The sequence below is a fragment of the Schistocerca nitens genome, chromosome 2 (genome assembly GCF_023898315.1).
Source record: "Schistocerca nitens isolate TAMUIC-IGC-003100 chromosome 2, iqSchNite1.1, whole genome shotgun sequence".
Classification (NCBI taxonomy): Eukaryota; Metazoa; Arthropoda; class Insecta; order Orthoptera; family Acrididae; genus Schistocerca; species Schistocerca nitens.
In genome coordinates, this window is record NC_064615.1 from 1,180,255,621 (window position 1) to 1,180,273,058 (window position 17,438).

Below are 17,438 nucleotides of genomic sequence, written 5' to 3' on the forward strand. Positions count from 1 at the left end.
ATTTTCATTTACTTGTTGAATATATGTACAGCACAATGTACTGACAAAAGCAAAATTTGTTAGTAAAATTTTTCAGTCTATTAATGTGAATATGCAGGTCGCTTTAGATGTATAGCAGATTTAAAAAAGTATTGAACTGACGAAAAATTTGAAATAGCTGTAAATAATGCAAAGAAACTGCTGCAAAATTAGAAATAGAAGCTGAACTTGAAACTTACAGACCCACTATGCACCGTAAAACTCTGAAAACTTTTTACTATGAACATGGAGACCAGGCCCCTCGAACGAACTCAAAAACCTCTTTCAAGGTTATTGACCGAGTGAGGTAGTGTGGTGGTTAGCACACTGGACTCACACTCAGGAGGACAATGGTTCAAACCCATGTCTGGCCATCCTGATTTAGGTTTTCTGTGATTTCCCTAAATCGCGTTAGGCAAATCCTGGGCTAGTTCCTTTGAAAGGGGATGGCCAACTTCCTTCCCCATCCTTCCCTCATTCAATGGGACTGATGACCAAACTGTTTCGTCCCACTCCCAAAACCAACCAACCAAGGTTAATGTCTACTTTTACATTTTAGACCAAGCTCTAATGTTAGTAAAAGAAAGATTGCATTTGTTATTTATTTACAACAATGTATTTAGCCTTTTGTTGAAACTCAAGATAAAAGCCATCTTATGATTAAATGTTATCATTTAAAGGAAAGCCTTTCTGTGACTGATAGTTTGTCAGATAGAGTTGCTGAAGATTTTTGAACATAAATTACATCATTTCATTTCCTTTTTAAACATTTAGACAATAATGTGACAAAAATTCAGAAATTTATATTTGTAAACAATTTAACAGCCATATACCCTAATATCAAAATTTCATTACAAATTTTAATAATGATGCCAGTCACAGTAGCAAGCACGGAAAGATCCTGTTCAAATTAAAAATAATAAAAATCATTTGTGCTCAACAATGAATCAGGAAAGGCTGTCCAACTTGGCCATAATATCGGTAGGAGGGAACATTTTAAATAACACAGATACTCACAACATCACTAACGACTCTGCCAACAGAAAAGCTAGAATAGTTGATATTGTATAACTGTGTTCAGATTTTCTAACAGTATTTGCTTTTTTCAATATTATTTTTTACTGGTGTTAAATATTTTTAAGATCTAGATACATGGCAAACACACCACAGTAAAAACATGAAAAAAAATACCACCAAGAAGCATTTTGCTATTTACACATAAGAAGATAACATTTTTATTATTTTATGTTAAAAAGCAGTTAACAGATGTTATATTTGTCATGATCCTACAAATTAATATGTAACATCATGAAAAATTATGGTGAAAAAAGCCCGATATAAGAGCAGATACATAATAAATAATCGTGACGTAACATGGGTTTTCTTTTTGTCATCTTTACCAAATGGTAGTAAACTGAAGGGGCACTTCCTCGTTTTCAGCCACAGGTGCTGGCCGTGGTTGGCACATCACTGTAAATCCAGTCATATGACTGTCCCGCACATGGGAAAATGTATAGACTATTTCCATGTAAATATTTATTAAAGTACTTTGCAAAAATGTGAAGTAAATCAGTCAAGAACTTTTTGAGATTTTTACTAATGATGTTTCCAATTTATATATTAAATACACCATAAATATTTAAAAATACGTAGCCTATGTCTGTCCAAACATTTATTAAAGCATCACATAAAAATATGAGTTAAATTAGTCAAATTATTTCTCTTTCTTTATGTTCAGCAGCAACAGTACAGAAGGAAAGAACACCAGATTTAGTAAAATTGATTTTGGCTATCAAAGATGAAATTTCCGTGTTGGAAAGCTTTGCAGTCAGTATCTATATTTTCATGCTACATTCATATATAGCAAATGTATGTGTGTTTTCTCCTGCAGCTTTGTTCTTGACTGCAGGCTAAATTTTATAGCTCGTGTGCAAAATATGTAACAACTGGAGTAGCAACATCACATTGTAAATTTAGGTATTGTTTTTCAACATATAATAAATGTTTTAATGCTACATTGTAAATTTAGGTATTGTTTTTCAACATATACATATTTTAATGCTACTGGTTACATCTAAATAAATATTGCTGCCACATTCATTTATAATTCATGTGAACACTTAGCACAGAAGCTAACATGTATGCGAGAATTAAATGCCAACATACCTCCTCCATATGTAAGTGTTACAAAGTTGTATTCCTTTGCAGTTGATCCAGCACTATTATGAGCTGTAATGCGTAATGTATACCAGGTTTCTGGATCCAGGTCCAGCACCAAGAATTCTGGTTTACCTACTTTGATATTATTTGAAACAAGTGTCCATGCTATTGCTTTCTTTTGTTTATACTCCACAACAAGTGATGTTATTGGACATCCACCATCACTCCAAGAACTCAAGTTCAAAGATATTGAGGTAGAGTTTACTTTTATCAAATCTGCACTGCTTGGAGCCACTGGAGCTGAAAATTATTTAATCATTAACTAATCCACAGATCATCTGACAATGGTACAGGATTTGTCAACAAAACACAAGGAAAATAACTAGTTTCAAACATACAAACACAATGAATATATAAGGATATTCTTATGAGGATAGGACAGGTGGTTGGCTGTCGTCTTGATATAGGAACTATGGACTATATCTGCATTTGCCTGAAATGATTTACGAAAAGCTAATCAGGGTGGCCAGACAGAGCAAATTCAACTCTCTCAAACAAGAAGTCAGTGTCTTACCAACTGCATTGACTCATTTGGTTGATCTCTACTGTACAATGTACTTTTGTTCCTATGTAATTTGCACAGATTAACTTACAGTGTAAACCTTTATCTGTTTCTTCACATCTCTATACACTGTCACTGCACACACTATGGATACCTATTGATAACTGCAGGACAACAAACATGCTGCTATGTCTGCATGTAGGCTATCCCAGCGTGTACTGCTGACGAAATCTTCTCAGGCTTACATTTTGGTGGCTTCTCTAAAATTCCATGATGTTTTAATGAGTGTCAACCTGATCATCTTCTGGTAAAGAAGACGAGAATGATACTCCTCAAAACTTCATTGAATTTGAACGTGGCCACATGGGTGTAAGGCCAAGAAGATTTCACTGTGCTATGCTTCTTGCACTCTCTTCAGTATGTCTGAAAAAGTGGTTCCAAGGTCATAAATGTGTTATTATGCTGCATGCCGTTCTCCTTATCCATTTAGAGAACTGACTCAGCACCCTATTTCCCCAATATAATGAGTGAGATATTGAACTCAGGGGAATGACAATGTATTAATATTATGCCCTATAGATCTTGAGCACATGATTTTCTTATAAAAAGAGTTACAATGTGATCAGGTATTGTAATGTGGTGGGATGTTGTAGCTGTCCCCTTCCATTATGAACCCATACTCTAAGAGGCCTCTACTATTGGTCCACAATAGAAAGAGACTTTCTACTAGTGGTGTCAGTGCTGGACAATGTTGACACTTGTTGGAAGATATTTGTCTCCAAGTGGTAATAATATTTTTGTGTGTGTTACCTCTGCTTTCATGTAAGTGTAAGATATAGGTAATGATGTCTGCACTGCAGGAAGGTGTCAGTACTCTTCTTCCCTCAGTGCTCCTTTCTTAGTGATTGTCCTAATGCATCGGCAGGGCATGCCTCCTAGTCTTCCCAGCAGCAACCACATGATGGGTATTCATATCGTGGCCAAACAGTAAGGGTTGTTTAATTTTGTAGTATTGACTTGTGAAGTATGTTTTAACTTCCTTTTTAATCATATATATTTTAGCAATTTTCCTTCATAAGGAATTTGCATAATTAGAGAAACACCAAGACTTTTTGAACAGTTTCAAAAACAAATTACATGGTGCATACAGTAAATTTTAATAAACAGCCTGTGGAAAGACAAGGTTGTATTTTCCTCATATGTTTAATGCAGTAATGGAATACAAGCTCCCCTCTATCAGTCTTCTAGTAACATCAAGGCTTCAATAATTTAATAAAATATAAAAATATTAAATTGCATAGTCAGGTCAATGGCAATATTTCTAGAGAATGCAATGCTGCAAACTTGAGATTAAGCTTGTATTGTGTCCATGATAAGAAGAAGGGCTTCATGACTGACCTCTTGACTAATGATCTGCCTAAGCACGTGAATGCAACAGTAGCAGACAAATGTTACTCCCTACCATTAATCATCTTTCGACAATATTATGAAAAAGATGGATTGCTGCTCATCATACGGCAGAGATGTTGAGTCACAGATAGGCACAACAAAAAGACTGTTAAGCAAATAAAACTTTCAGCCAAAAGAACTTCTTCCTCATCAGAAAATATAGACAGACACACACACATGGAAACGCATCTCACACATACACATCTTTATACAGAGTGAAACAAAAACAGTGCATATTATTTAATCTGGATTTGCTTCTCTGATTATAACTTCATCTCTCAAGAAAATTTTAATCTCCTTTATTTAAATTAACATACGCCTCAAAATTTGTACGGTACGGTAAGCTCTGGAACAGAATCTTCCTCTAGGTAGTCTTGCTGTAGGCAGTCATATCAGTCTGTATCCCACTCACAGTATGCACTCTGTTATTGGATTAACTGATCCCAGGTACATCTTATACCAGAGGTAAATGTTTAATCATCAAAAAGTGAAAGTTTCTGGAAACAGATACACTGTTTATGCGGGTACTGATGAAAGTGGACTTAGTGCCTAATTGTGATAGAAAGTTGGAAAATGAAGTAAGACTCACACATATCATCACCTTCACTACCTAGGAAAGTATACTGTGACACTGCTACATCTCATTCACTCTTCTATCTATACAAAAACGACTTGGGAAACATAATAATTGGATTATTCATACGAGATAAGATTTACAAGCAAAGGACTTGAAAGTTGCAGAGAGGGGAGTATAAAAGTTGGAGGTTAGCAGAAATAAAATATGTCATGTATGACCCTGAAAGAGAGGAGTAAGCAAAGGGAAAAATGCAGATGGGGGGGGAAGACAAAATAACCAAATAGATAGAAAGAAAAATGTAAGTAAATGATAAAAGAAGGAAAACGATTACTGAAAACATTGGCATAACTGAGGCTATGTACATGTTATGGAATGATTACCCACTGACAAGATTTTGGGGAGCATATATTAGGAGGGAGAATCATGGCAGCTAGTGTGGTAAAATAGCCCCTAGTACCTTCCATTGGATAGTCTGCATTAGGGTAATGCATTTTGCCAGTATATATTCTCTGCTATGCCCATTCACCAACTTTTGCTCATGTTTGGTGAGCCAATTTTCTTTATCTGCATTACATACACTTTCACTTAAAGAATCATTTTTAGAGTAAATAGAAATAACATTAAGAGAACCTTGGAGAAATTACAATTGCCAAAACTGGCAAACAATAATGTTCACTGTTCTGTGAATGTGATACGAACCGCTTTCAGCATTATACAGTGTATCCATTACAGCACACTGCTTGTAATATAGTGCAACCCTTCCACTGAAGCACACTGTTTCTGTAACTTTGAAGATCACACTCCAGGACAAAAAACACAATGAAACTATTGTCAGTGCACTTATACATTTCACTTCTTAGAAAATAAGGAATACTTAAAATGACGACTTATCAATAACAAACATAAATAGCACAGCACGATACTTTACCTGAGCCTTGAGTGCGTGTCACGATTGTGGATGTAGGTGAACTTTGCCCCAGCTGGTTGAAGGTTTGCAAATACAAATAGTATCTGGTCCCACATTGAAGATTACTCAATAAATAACTCATATCATCTGCTGTTAATACTATTTTTTCCCATTCTCCAAATTCCCTTTTGAGATGCAAATAAAACCCTAGAGAGAAAATATTCACATACATTTGGTAATGGTACTTCTAGGATGTTTCATTTTTATTTGTAGATGATGAAGACACATTTTGAAGTTAAAAGACTAAAATTTTATGAGGTAGCAAAATATATTTTTAAGACTATCTGCACCCATTTAAATGAATATATCATGTTCCAAAATGACAAGTGCTTTCATGAAGAAAAACAGAATGGACAATCAAATGAAACAAGACAGATGGAAAAAAGTTAATGAACTGTTATATTTTCAAAAGTAATTGCCATTAGTGTTAATGCATTTATGGAAACAGGATACGATTATCAGTAGAATGCAATAACTATTCCTATTAAATTCCACATAGAGATATATTTCATAGTTAGTCATAAATGTGTACACATCTTGGGATACAAAACAAAACTAAAAACTAACATGGAGGCTCAGCAGAACAATAAGAGTCCAAAGATGGTGTCAATTGTGGTCAATATGACCTATCGACGCCCCCCCCCCCCTCCCCTGTGAGGCTTTAGTGGAGGTCATGTGTGTGTCGGCATCGGTAGTAGCCATGCGAGGTGGTAGGCGCACGACTGGGATTTCCATCTCGGTCGAGGCGAATTGCGGAGGTGGAGTGATTGGTGGCAGGTCCACCTCATAGTCAGTCAACTGGTGGGGACGGACAATGAGTCGGCCGGCCCGAGAGCAGGCATTTGGAATGGCCTGCAGCATGGTGTAGGCCTGCCCAGAATGCAGATCAAGCCATCCGAGGGGATGAACGCTCGAATTTCTGACAGGTCACACTCGCTGGGGAGGGACAGGCTATGCACTACACTGACATTTAACTGCCTGTTGGAGGGTGAGGCTGTGGTGTCTGTTAGGAGCACGAGCACGAATGTGATGATCAACACGTCATCCACGCGGTGTGGTGGCACGTTGCAGCACAGATTGAATGTGGGAGAGCGAGTCTCCGCAGTCGGTGGAGTGGCGGCAAAACCCACATATGAGGTAGATAGCAAATGGCGACGATGAATCATGGGTTGGAGAAAACACCACCATGGGATGAGACAAAGTATTTTCAGGCTCCACAGCGGAAAAGTCGTTAGGAGGATCCGGCTGAGACGGCAGAGGGTCATCGGAGACCATGAAAGCAGGTTTGAGCCAGTGCAATGAAACAGTTTGAGGACGATCTTTAACCATAATGTCGAACGTTGTCTTGCCCCACTGGAGTACTTTAAAAGGGGCCGACGTAGGGTGATTGCAGAGGTTGTCTAACAGATCAATCCTGAACATAACGTGGGAGCAAGTGTTGAGTGCGGTTGGCACTTAAGTGTTCAGCGACATGAAACCTGAGTCTACTGTTTGAGTTAACAGTGTAGCACTCGACCATTGTGGAACAACAAGGTTTGAGTTTAACTTGGTTGGAGATCGCAAATCACTGTCGATTAGTGGACAGCTGGCCATTGGTGAAGGATTGGAGTGGCCTGGTTGTTGTAGTTGGGCCTCCAAATCTTCAAACAAAGCATTGGGTGAGGTAGTCATGGCATCATGCGCATAACCTGTTGATTTCCAACACCCAGCGCGGAAGACGTAGCGTCACCAGTATAGGAAAGGGATATGATTATCGGTCGAATGCAATAACTATCCCCATTAAATTCCTCATAGAGATATATTTCATACTTAGTCATAAAGGAGTACACAGCTTGGGATACAGAACAGAACTAAAAAGTAATACGGAGGCTCGGCAGAGCAATAAGAGTCCAAAGATGGTGTTAATTGTGGTCGATACGACCTATCAACACCAGAAATTTATCCCACTATGCAGCATGATCTTGGACCTCTCAAAAGATTTTGATAAATAAACCACAATATGCTCTTATCAAAAATTGTGATGAGTAGTGCCACTGGAAAACTCATGTAGTTGCTGGAAATATTTTTAAAAGCTATACAAAAGTGTACAAAAATCATACATGGTAATGGAGAAATACTGGAGGGGAGACAGTGAAGAATATGAAATATACATTTTGGCTCCATTTGAGTTCCATTCTTATTTACATGTTATGTAAATTATATCCAAAGTTCTCTAGATAGTAAACATTTGATCATTATATATACCGATTCCACATCTGGCGTCTGATGTGCAACTAGTGAGCTTAGCCAAATTGAAGAGGATGAATACTATGTTGTGCAGCCAGCAAGCTTAGCCTTCAAAACTTCACTGAAACAGCTAGAACTCACTTTGAAAGAGACAACTTAAAAGTAAACATAGAACAAATAAACATTACACACTTTAAAACATGTAGTCCAAATAGGCAAAATATTGTGATTGATGAAATTCTGTCAAAAATTGGTTCAGAAAGTACTGTATATTTTGGATTAGTATGCCCTTTCTTGTTTTATGGAATAGTACTTTGGCATGGGACTTGCCACACTAATATGAAAAGGGTTTTCATAATGCAAAAGAGGGCCCTGAAGATCATAGCAAAAGTAAAACAAGGAACATCTTGCAAAAGACTACAGGTATTCACTAGATTCAATACTCTCACAACTTATGCCATATAACTAATGAGGAGGCACTGAATATAATTAGGAAGAAAAAAAATTTGTGGCACAACCTGACTAGAAGAAGAGATTGGTTGATAGGGCACATTTTGAAACATCAAGGGATTACCAATTTAGTACTGGAAGGAAGTGTGGTGGTGGTGGTGGTGGTGGTGGTGGTGGGGGGGGGGGACACAAAAGTCATTGGGGGAGGGGGGGGGGGGGTGACCAAGAGATGAATACAATAAGCAGATTCAGAATGACATAAGTTGTAATAGTTATTTGGAGATGAATAGGCTTGCACAGGATAGGAAGACCACAACAACCACAATGCTATCTGTATGCTGTAAATCATTACGCTAGTGAAAGATGATACTAAGGTCACCAAGAGGAACATGGAAATTCACAACCACAATACAAAAAAAAGAGTCTCACATGATTAACAGAAGATTAACTTTAACAGCAAAAAGCCCTTATGTCAAAGGAGATGTCTCTCATAATTTGTTAGCAAATGAAGTTAATGTGTGTCAGAAATACTTTTATAATGTGACTCAAGCAGTGGCTTATTAAAACCTGCCCATATAACTCAGATTTAACATGAACAACAACATAAGAAATAGTCCTGTACTAGAAATAAGTTAAGTAAGTGTAGCATATTGTAAAATATTTGTACTTTGTAAATGTCAAAAATTGATACATTGTTAACAATGCCATACATTTAAAATTATGTGTTCTGAGCAGATAATAAATAAATAAATGACTATCAATGTGTTCATGAAAAAATTCTGGCGGTTGCCTAAGGAAATATGATTGTACCCAGTCATGTTTACCCAAAGCAAATGTGTGGCCATGAATATCTTTCTTCAAGGCTCCAAAGATATGGATATCACATGGGGAGGGATCAGGACAGTATGAAGAATGCATAAGGACTCTTAGTAGAACTGCTACAATGCAGTTGAAACAACAGGTATGCCAGTTTCAAGAAAGTCATGATGACCTTTTTCTTTGACTTCAAGTGCCCACTGCTTGTTGACTTTCTCGAACACCATGCCACAATTAATGCACAATGGTACATGAACACTTTGCCAAAATTGAAACACTCCATCAAGTTCAAATGCTCAGGAATATTGATGGATGGCATTGTTCTGTTGTGGGATAATGCCCATCCATATGTTGCCAAGATTCTTTTCACAATGCTGCAGGGGTTTTGCTGGGAAGTCCTTACACATCCTTCACATAGTCCTGATATCTCCCCAAGTGATTTCCATATTTGTAGAGCTCTGAAGAAAGACATTTGTGGTTGTCAATTTGCTTTAGATGAAGAGCTGCATACCTGGGTATAATCATGGTTATGTAGGCAACCACAAACATTTTTCCATGAACACAGTGACCATCATGTCCCACAGTGGTATAAATGATTGACTCATTGATTTGTTGGTCTGTTTTATCATTTTTGTACATACAAACATCAAAAGAAGTTTTGCATCACCTTGGTTCCAAGAGTTCTGGAACCTGTACAGAAAATTGGAAAAGAAATCAACATAATCAGCATTTCTGCCCTTTTTACTGCTTGTGAAAACAACACATTACATGTTATACCATCGTACTGCAAGACCTTCAGAGGTGGTGGTCAAGATTGCTGTACAAACCGGTACCTCTGATACCCAGTAGCACATCCTCTTCCACTGATGCATGCCTGCATTCATCATGGCATATTATCCACATCAAGTCATTGTTGGTCCAGATTATTCCACTTCTCAACAGTGATTCGGCATAGATCCCTCAGAGAGGTTAGTGGGTCATGTCTTCCACAAACAGCCCTTTTCAATCTGTTCCAGGCATGTTCGATAGGGTTCATGTCTGGAGAACATGCTGGCCACTCTAGTCGAGCAATGTCGTTATCCTGAAGGAAGACAGTCACGAGATCTGCATAATGGGGGTGTGAATTGTCATCCATGAAGACGAATGTCTCACCAGTATGCTGCTGATATGGTTGCACTATTGGTCGGAGGATGGAATTCACGTATCGTACAGCCGTTATTCTGCCTTCCATGACCATCAGCGGCACACGTTGGCCCCCATAATGCCACCCAAAACAACAGGGAACCTCCACCTTGATGGAAAGTGTGTCTAAGGCGTTCAGCCTGACCGGGTTGCCTCCAAACATGGCTCTGATGATTGTCTGGTTGAAGGCATATGCAACACTCATCGGTGAAGCCAATGTGATGCCAACCCTGAGCGGTCCACTGGGCCTGTTGTTGGGCCTATCTGTACCGCACTGTGTGGCGTCTTAGTTGCAAAGATAGACCTCACCATGGGTCGGGAGTGGAGTTGCACATCATGCAGTCTATTACGCACAATTTGAGTCACAACATGACATCCTATGGCTGCACGAAAAGCATTATTCGGTAGTGGTCATTCATTGCGGTAGTAGCTCTTGGGTGGCCTCAGCAGGGAATGTCATTGACAGTTCCTGTCTCTCTGTACCTCCCCATGTCCGAGCAACATTGCTTTCATTCACTCTGAGACACCTGGACACTTCCCTTGTTGAGAGCCCTTCCTGGCACAAAGTAACAATGCGGACATGATCGAACCATGGTATTGACTGTCTAAGTATGGTTGAACTACAGACAACACGAGCCATGTACCTCCTTCCTGGTGGAATGACTGGAACTGATCAGCTGCTGGACCCCCTCCATCTAATAGATATTGATCATGCATTGTTGTTAAGGGGCTCCGGAACGCCCTATACTTGCAATGTTAAAATAACGCTTATAAATTACATCTTTCCTCACAAAGTATTTGAGGTAGGAAGTTGAAATTTTTACAGATTATGTATTAGAATATGGGCTACAACTTAACACAGGGATTTTACAAAATTTTAGTTCAGTTATTAAAGATGATTTTTTTTCAATTGTAATGAAAATTCACAACATTTTTTTGCAATTTTTTATTTATATATTCAAAAATATACAGTATTTTGGAAAAAGGCTGTGTTAAATTATGCAGAAGGTACTGTGTAACATTTACTGAAAGTTTGAAACAAATATGTTTGGAAGATCCTTAGAAAACATGTAATTAGTATGAGAAAATAAAAGTTTTGGGAATCGAGCGACAAAGATTGGATTAACTTTTTAGTGCATTCCAGGTCCATAGGATGGATTATCTTCATCCTCTGCAAACTCCTCCTCCAGCTCCCTCTTGTTCCTCCTCCTGTTTACTCTTGCTTGTATTTCTAGACTCTTTACAGCCCTGTCTGCAGCCCGAAGGCGTTCCTTGTCTAAAGCAAGCATCGCTCGTACCATGTTAGAACCTATCTTCATTCCCATATTTCTAAATACCTTGCACCTTACAATGTTGCCATCATTGAAAGTCGCAACAGCATCATACACACCAAAGTGAAGTGTTTCTATTCCAACAAATACAGTCTTGGGGATTCTCGACCATGTAACACTATTTACACTTTCATTGGGGTTTTGAGTTTTTCCGTGAATACACTTTTTCAACAGTTCAGGTGCTGCTAAGTCTCTGAAAATAGGTTTTATCACCTCCATTATTGCATGAGGCAGACTATGCTTATGAGTGTACACTTCACCAGTTAGCAATCCTTTGTTATATTTACACCAACTGTCTTCTTCTTTGGGACACAAGCTATGTTGGGGATTTTCATCGTCTTTATTGTTTACAGTAATAACACATACCTTTGGCTTTCCAACATTTCTCCTTTTCTTAAAAGCCTTCAGGGGATTTCTAATAACTTTACTTTTACTCATTATTATACTTCAACAAAACAGAGACTCAAGAAACAGAATTAATTACGAATATTTTCGAGATAACGACAGAGTAAATAAACATGAAACAATCGACAATCACACCAGCGATATATAATGAGCCATCACAGGTTAGCCACAACACATACTTTATCTCACATCACTAAAATGTACCTGATGAACACGGACGTTAATAATAACACCATTTGACAGCAGTTTAACAGCGCCACAGTGGGTCACGCCCATGTAGAACACATTTCAAAAAAAATTTAAAAATAGTTGTAGTCTTCGGAATTGAATAAATTATGTATCTATTAAAAGGTAATAGTCTGCAGATTCAGAAAACGCAAAAAAGTAAAAATTGAACTTTTCATGATTTTGAGCCTTTCCAGAGCCCCTTAACATCTTTGGGTGGGTTTAGTGACATCTCTGAACAGTCAAAGGGATTGTGTCTGTGAAACAATATCTACAGTCAACATCTATCTTCAGGAGTTCTGATAACTGGGGTGACGCAAAACTTTATTTGATGTGTGTAGTTAAAAAACTGATATTGGACAAGTCAATTTTTGTGAGATGATGAGGTGAGACACTGTGAATTTATGTGATGATTACAAATTTCTTATCTACTACAACATGAATAAGTTTACATAATTGTAAGTAAATGTATACAGGTTAATGTCTACATGCTGTTCACAAGAACTTATATTAATATTAGTTTTCTAGTTAAAAAGCAAGAGGATGTTTACATCAGTGTGTTGATCATATGTTACATTTTTTTTTTTTTTTTGCATAAGTAAACAAATTTACATTACATCATGGCACTTTTCTTATGAATTAGCAATAATCACTCTAAATAATTACAAAAACAAAGGTGATGTGACTTACCAAATGAAAGTGCTGGCAGGTCGACAGACACACAAACATACACACAAAATTCAAGCTTTTGCAACAAACTGTTGCCTCATCAGGAAAGAGGGAAGGAGAGGGAAAGACGAAAGCATGTGGGTTTTAAGGGAGAGGGTAAGGAGTCATTCCAATCCCGGGAGCGGAAAGACTTACCTTAGGAGGAAAAAAGGACGGGTATACACTCGCACAAACACACACATATCCATCCACACATATACAGACACAAGCAGACACAATGGCCAGCTTCACACATCCGTCCACATCAAACACACCAACAAGCAACAGTACCTCCATTATGACATCTGCCACCCATTCCACATCAAACGGTCCCTTCCCTACAGCCTAGGTCTTCGTGGCAAACGAATCTGCTCCAGTCCCCTGAACCATTACACCAACAACCTGAAAACAGCTTTCGCATCCTGCAACTACCCTCCCGACCTGGTACAGAAGCAAATTACCAGAGCCACTTCCTCATCCCCTCAAACCCAGAACCTCCCACAGAAGAGCCCCAAAAGTGCCCACTTGTGACAGGATTCTTTCCGGGACTGGATCAGACTCTGAATGTGGCTCTCCAGCAGGGATACAACTTCCTCAAATCCTGCCCTGAAATGAGATCCATCCTTCATGAAATCCTCCCCACTCCACCAAGAGTGTCTTTCTGCCGTCCACCTAACCTTCGTAACCACTTGGTTCATTCCTATGAAATCCCCAAACCACATTCGCTACCCTCTCGCTCCTACCCTTGTAACCACCTCCGGTGTAAAACCTGTCCCATGCACCTTCCCACCACCACCTACACCAGTCCTGTAACCCGGAAGGTGTACACGATCAAAGGCAGAGCCACATGTGAAAGCACCCATGTGATTTACCAACTGACCTGCCTACACTGTGAAGCTTTTTATGTGGGAATGACCAGCAACAAACTGTCCATTCGCATGAATGGACACAGGCAGACAGTGTTTGTTGGTAATGAGGATCACCCTGTGGCTAAACATGCCTTGGTGCACGGCCAGCACATCTTGGCACAGTGTTACACCGTCCGGGTTATCTGGATACTTCCCACTAACACCAATCTGTCAGAACTCTGGAGATGGGAACTTGTCCTTCAGTATATCCTCTGTTCCCATTATCCACCAGGCCTCAACCTCCGCTAATTTCAAGTTGCTGCCGCTCATACCTCACCTGTCATTCAACAACATCTTTGCCTCTGTACTTCCGCCTCGACTGACATCTGTGCCCAAACCCTTTGCCTTTACAAATGTCTGTGTGTGTGTGTGTGTGTGTGTGTGTGTGTGTGTGTGTGTGTGTGTGTGTGTGTGTGTGTGGGCGCGCGCGCGTGAGTGTATACCTGTCCTTTTTTTCCCCTAAGGTAAGTCTTTCCGCTCCCGTGATTGGAATGACTCCTTACCCTCTCCCTTAAAACCCACATCCTTTCGTCTTTCCCTCTCCTTCCCTCTTTCCTGATGAAGCAACTGTTGGTTGCGAAAGCTTGTTTTTGTGTGTATGTTTGTGTTTGTTTGTGTGTCTATCAACATGCTAGCGCTTTCGTTTGGTAAGTTACATCATCTTTGTTTTTAGATATAATTTTCCCAAGTGGAATGCTTCCCTCTATTTTTTTATATATATATAATTTGTTGTGTCATGCAGCCAGTAAGAATTTTCATGCAATGGCAGGTGGTATTCAATTTCTTATTGATGAAGCTTACATGTTTGCCCCACTTTAGATTTCCTTAGATCCATATTCCACAGAATTTAGTGCTCTTTACAGTTTCTAATTGTTTGCCAGATAACATTATGAAAGGGCTTGACAGGTATATACTTTGTGTTGTATGTAAATGCACAGTTAAAGTCTTTTTTGCATTTATGATAAGGCTGTTTCTTTAGAACCTATCAGTTGTGTGTAACGTGATGTGCATACTTTGATTTCATTCTCCAGTTCATCTACAGTCTTCCTTTTTATCAGAATATTGGTGTTGTCTACAAAAAAATGGTTCAAATGGCTCTGAGCACTATGGGACTTAACATCTATGGTCATCAGTCTCCTAGAACTTAGAACTACTTAAACCTAACTAACCTAAGGACATCACACAACACCCAGGTGTTGTCTACAAATTTTATACATGTTTTGGATGATTTTGCTGATTGTCATTTATAAACAACAGTAACAAGACTGGACCTAGAGTGGAAACTTGGGGCGCACTGTATTTAACATTTTGTTTCCCTGACTGGTATATACAGGGTGTCCAGAAAAGGACTCCCTGATTTCAAAATTAAATATCTCGAAAACAAAGATCGATAGAGGAATGCAGTAAACGATATGTTTATTGTGAAAGCTGTAAGAAGTTTATACAGCAGTTTGAAATAATAGTTACAAAAGCTGCTAACAGATGGCGCTGTAATCGCCATACGTAATGCCTAGTATAAATAGTGATCCAAAGCCCAGAGCCATCAGTTCCACTATTGAAACGTTAAAGGAGGTTAGCGTACCAAAGGAAGAGATTAAAACCATGTACTCCATTGAACAACGTGTTTTTCTGGTGCTAGAGTACCACAGGTTAGAAGAGAGTCCTACGGCAACAAGGCGAAGTTTTCAAGCACGATTTAATGTTCCAAAAGGACCCGATGTGAAAACCATTCTTACGCTTTTCACAAAATTTCAATGAACAGGCAGCGAAACTGATGATATAGTGGGGCATGTTGGCCGCAAGCAAACTGCAGTTACACCTGAAAATATTGCCACAGTTTCTGGAATTATTCAGCGAAATCCAAAGTCATCCGTCCATAGAATTGCATCTGAGACTAGTTTGAAGCGTTACAGCATGCAGAAAATACTGAGAAAGAGCCTACAAATGTTTCTATTCAAAATTGAAACGCACCAGGCCATACCCGTATGAGCTGTGCAACAAAGGGTTGCCTTTGCTAATCAGATGCTCACAATGATTGATAGTGAAGGATTTGATGTTGGCTGCATCTGGTTTACAGATGAAGCACACTTCCACCTGAATGGATACGTGAATAAGCAGAACTGGCGATTTTGGGGTTCCGAAAAGCCATATTGGTGTGAAGCGAAACCCCTGTACTCTCCTAAAGTTAGTGTGTGGGCTGCAGCATGCAGCAGAGGCATTATTGGCCCTTTTTTCATTCGAGAAACGGTCACTGGTGCATGTTACGTTGCAATTTTGGAACAATTTGTCACCACACAGCAAGCGTTAGAGGATCAACCAGGTACTGAATGGTTTATGCAAGATGGAGCCCGACCACATCGGACTGAACAAGTGTTTCGTTTTCTTGAGGAATACTTCGGGAATCGAGTCATTGCTTTGGAATATCCCAAATTTACTGGTGCAGGCATGGATTGGCCTCCATATTCACCGGATGTGACTCCCTGTGACTTTTTTTTTTGTGGGGCACAGTGAAAGACATGGTCTGCCTGAAGCATCCCGCCAAGCTGGACGAGCTTGAATCGGCGATCTCTGTGGCATGTGAATCCATTTCGGTTGAGACACTACGAAATGTGATGGCGAATTTCATTCTTCGTTTGCACCACATCTGTAATGCCATGGTGAACATTTTGAAAACATTGTGATGTGATTGTTTGCAAAGATTGTTTTCATACGATTATTTCACTTATGTATGCTGATATGAGCTGTACAGTGTACAGCGCCGTCTGTTAGCAGCTTTTGTAACTATTATTTCAAACTGCTGTATAAACTTCTTACAGCTTTCACAATAAACGTACCGTTTACTGCATTCCTTTATCGATCTTTGTTTTCGAGATATTTAATTTTGAAATCAGGGAGCCCTTTTCTGGACACCCTGTATGTATGTTGTTTCCTTCTTGATAGTTCCACTATTTGTCACCTTTTGGTCAAGTGTGATTGTTTCCATTTGTGTTCCAGTCCCCTGACACTTACATGTTCCAATTTTGGGAGTAGTAAGTTTGTGGTTAATGATAACAAAAGCATTGGTGAGGTTGAGGTCCAGAAATATAGAAGATAAGTGTTGTTTATGGTCTGCTGAGGTCAGGGCTTCATTTATAAAATCAAAGATGGCAGTTTCTGTGGCCCTACATTTACATAAACTGTGCTGTGATTTTGAGAAGAGGTTATTTTCTTCTATAAAATGAATCAGCTTCTTCGCTTAGTACTTCTCCTTACCTAAACTTCATCTAATCTTTTTTCCATACATCCATCTTCTGATGGGTAGTGGGACAACAGGTGTTTTATTTATGAGCAATAATGATAAATGATACTTTTGCTGTATCCAGGGACTTGAATACAGTGGACTGTATCACCAAAACCTGTCACAGACAAATAAATACTAATACACACAGCTGAAGCTGTTATCATTATTGCGTAA

At 38.9% G+C, this 17,438-nt stretch overlaps 1 protein-coding gene across 1 annotated transcript in view; it reads right to left on the minus strand.

Annotated features, from left to right (window-relative positions):
• The window catches only part of LOC126234823 (Down syndrome cell adhesion molecule-like protein Dscam2), a 299,567-nt gene that overhangs the window by 40,999 nt on the left and 241,130 nt on the right, over window positions 1-17,438 (minus strand). Inside the window, exons 15-16 of the mRNA XM_049943568.1 lie at window positions 5,695-5,880; window positions 2,185-2,478 (exon numbers count right to left, since the gene is read on the minus strand). Of these exons, the coding sequence (XP_049799525.1) occupies window positions 2,185-2,478; window positions 5,695-5,880 (480 nt within the window). The remainder of the gene's footprint in view (window positions 1-2,184; window positions 2,479-5,694; window positions 5,881-17,438) is intronic.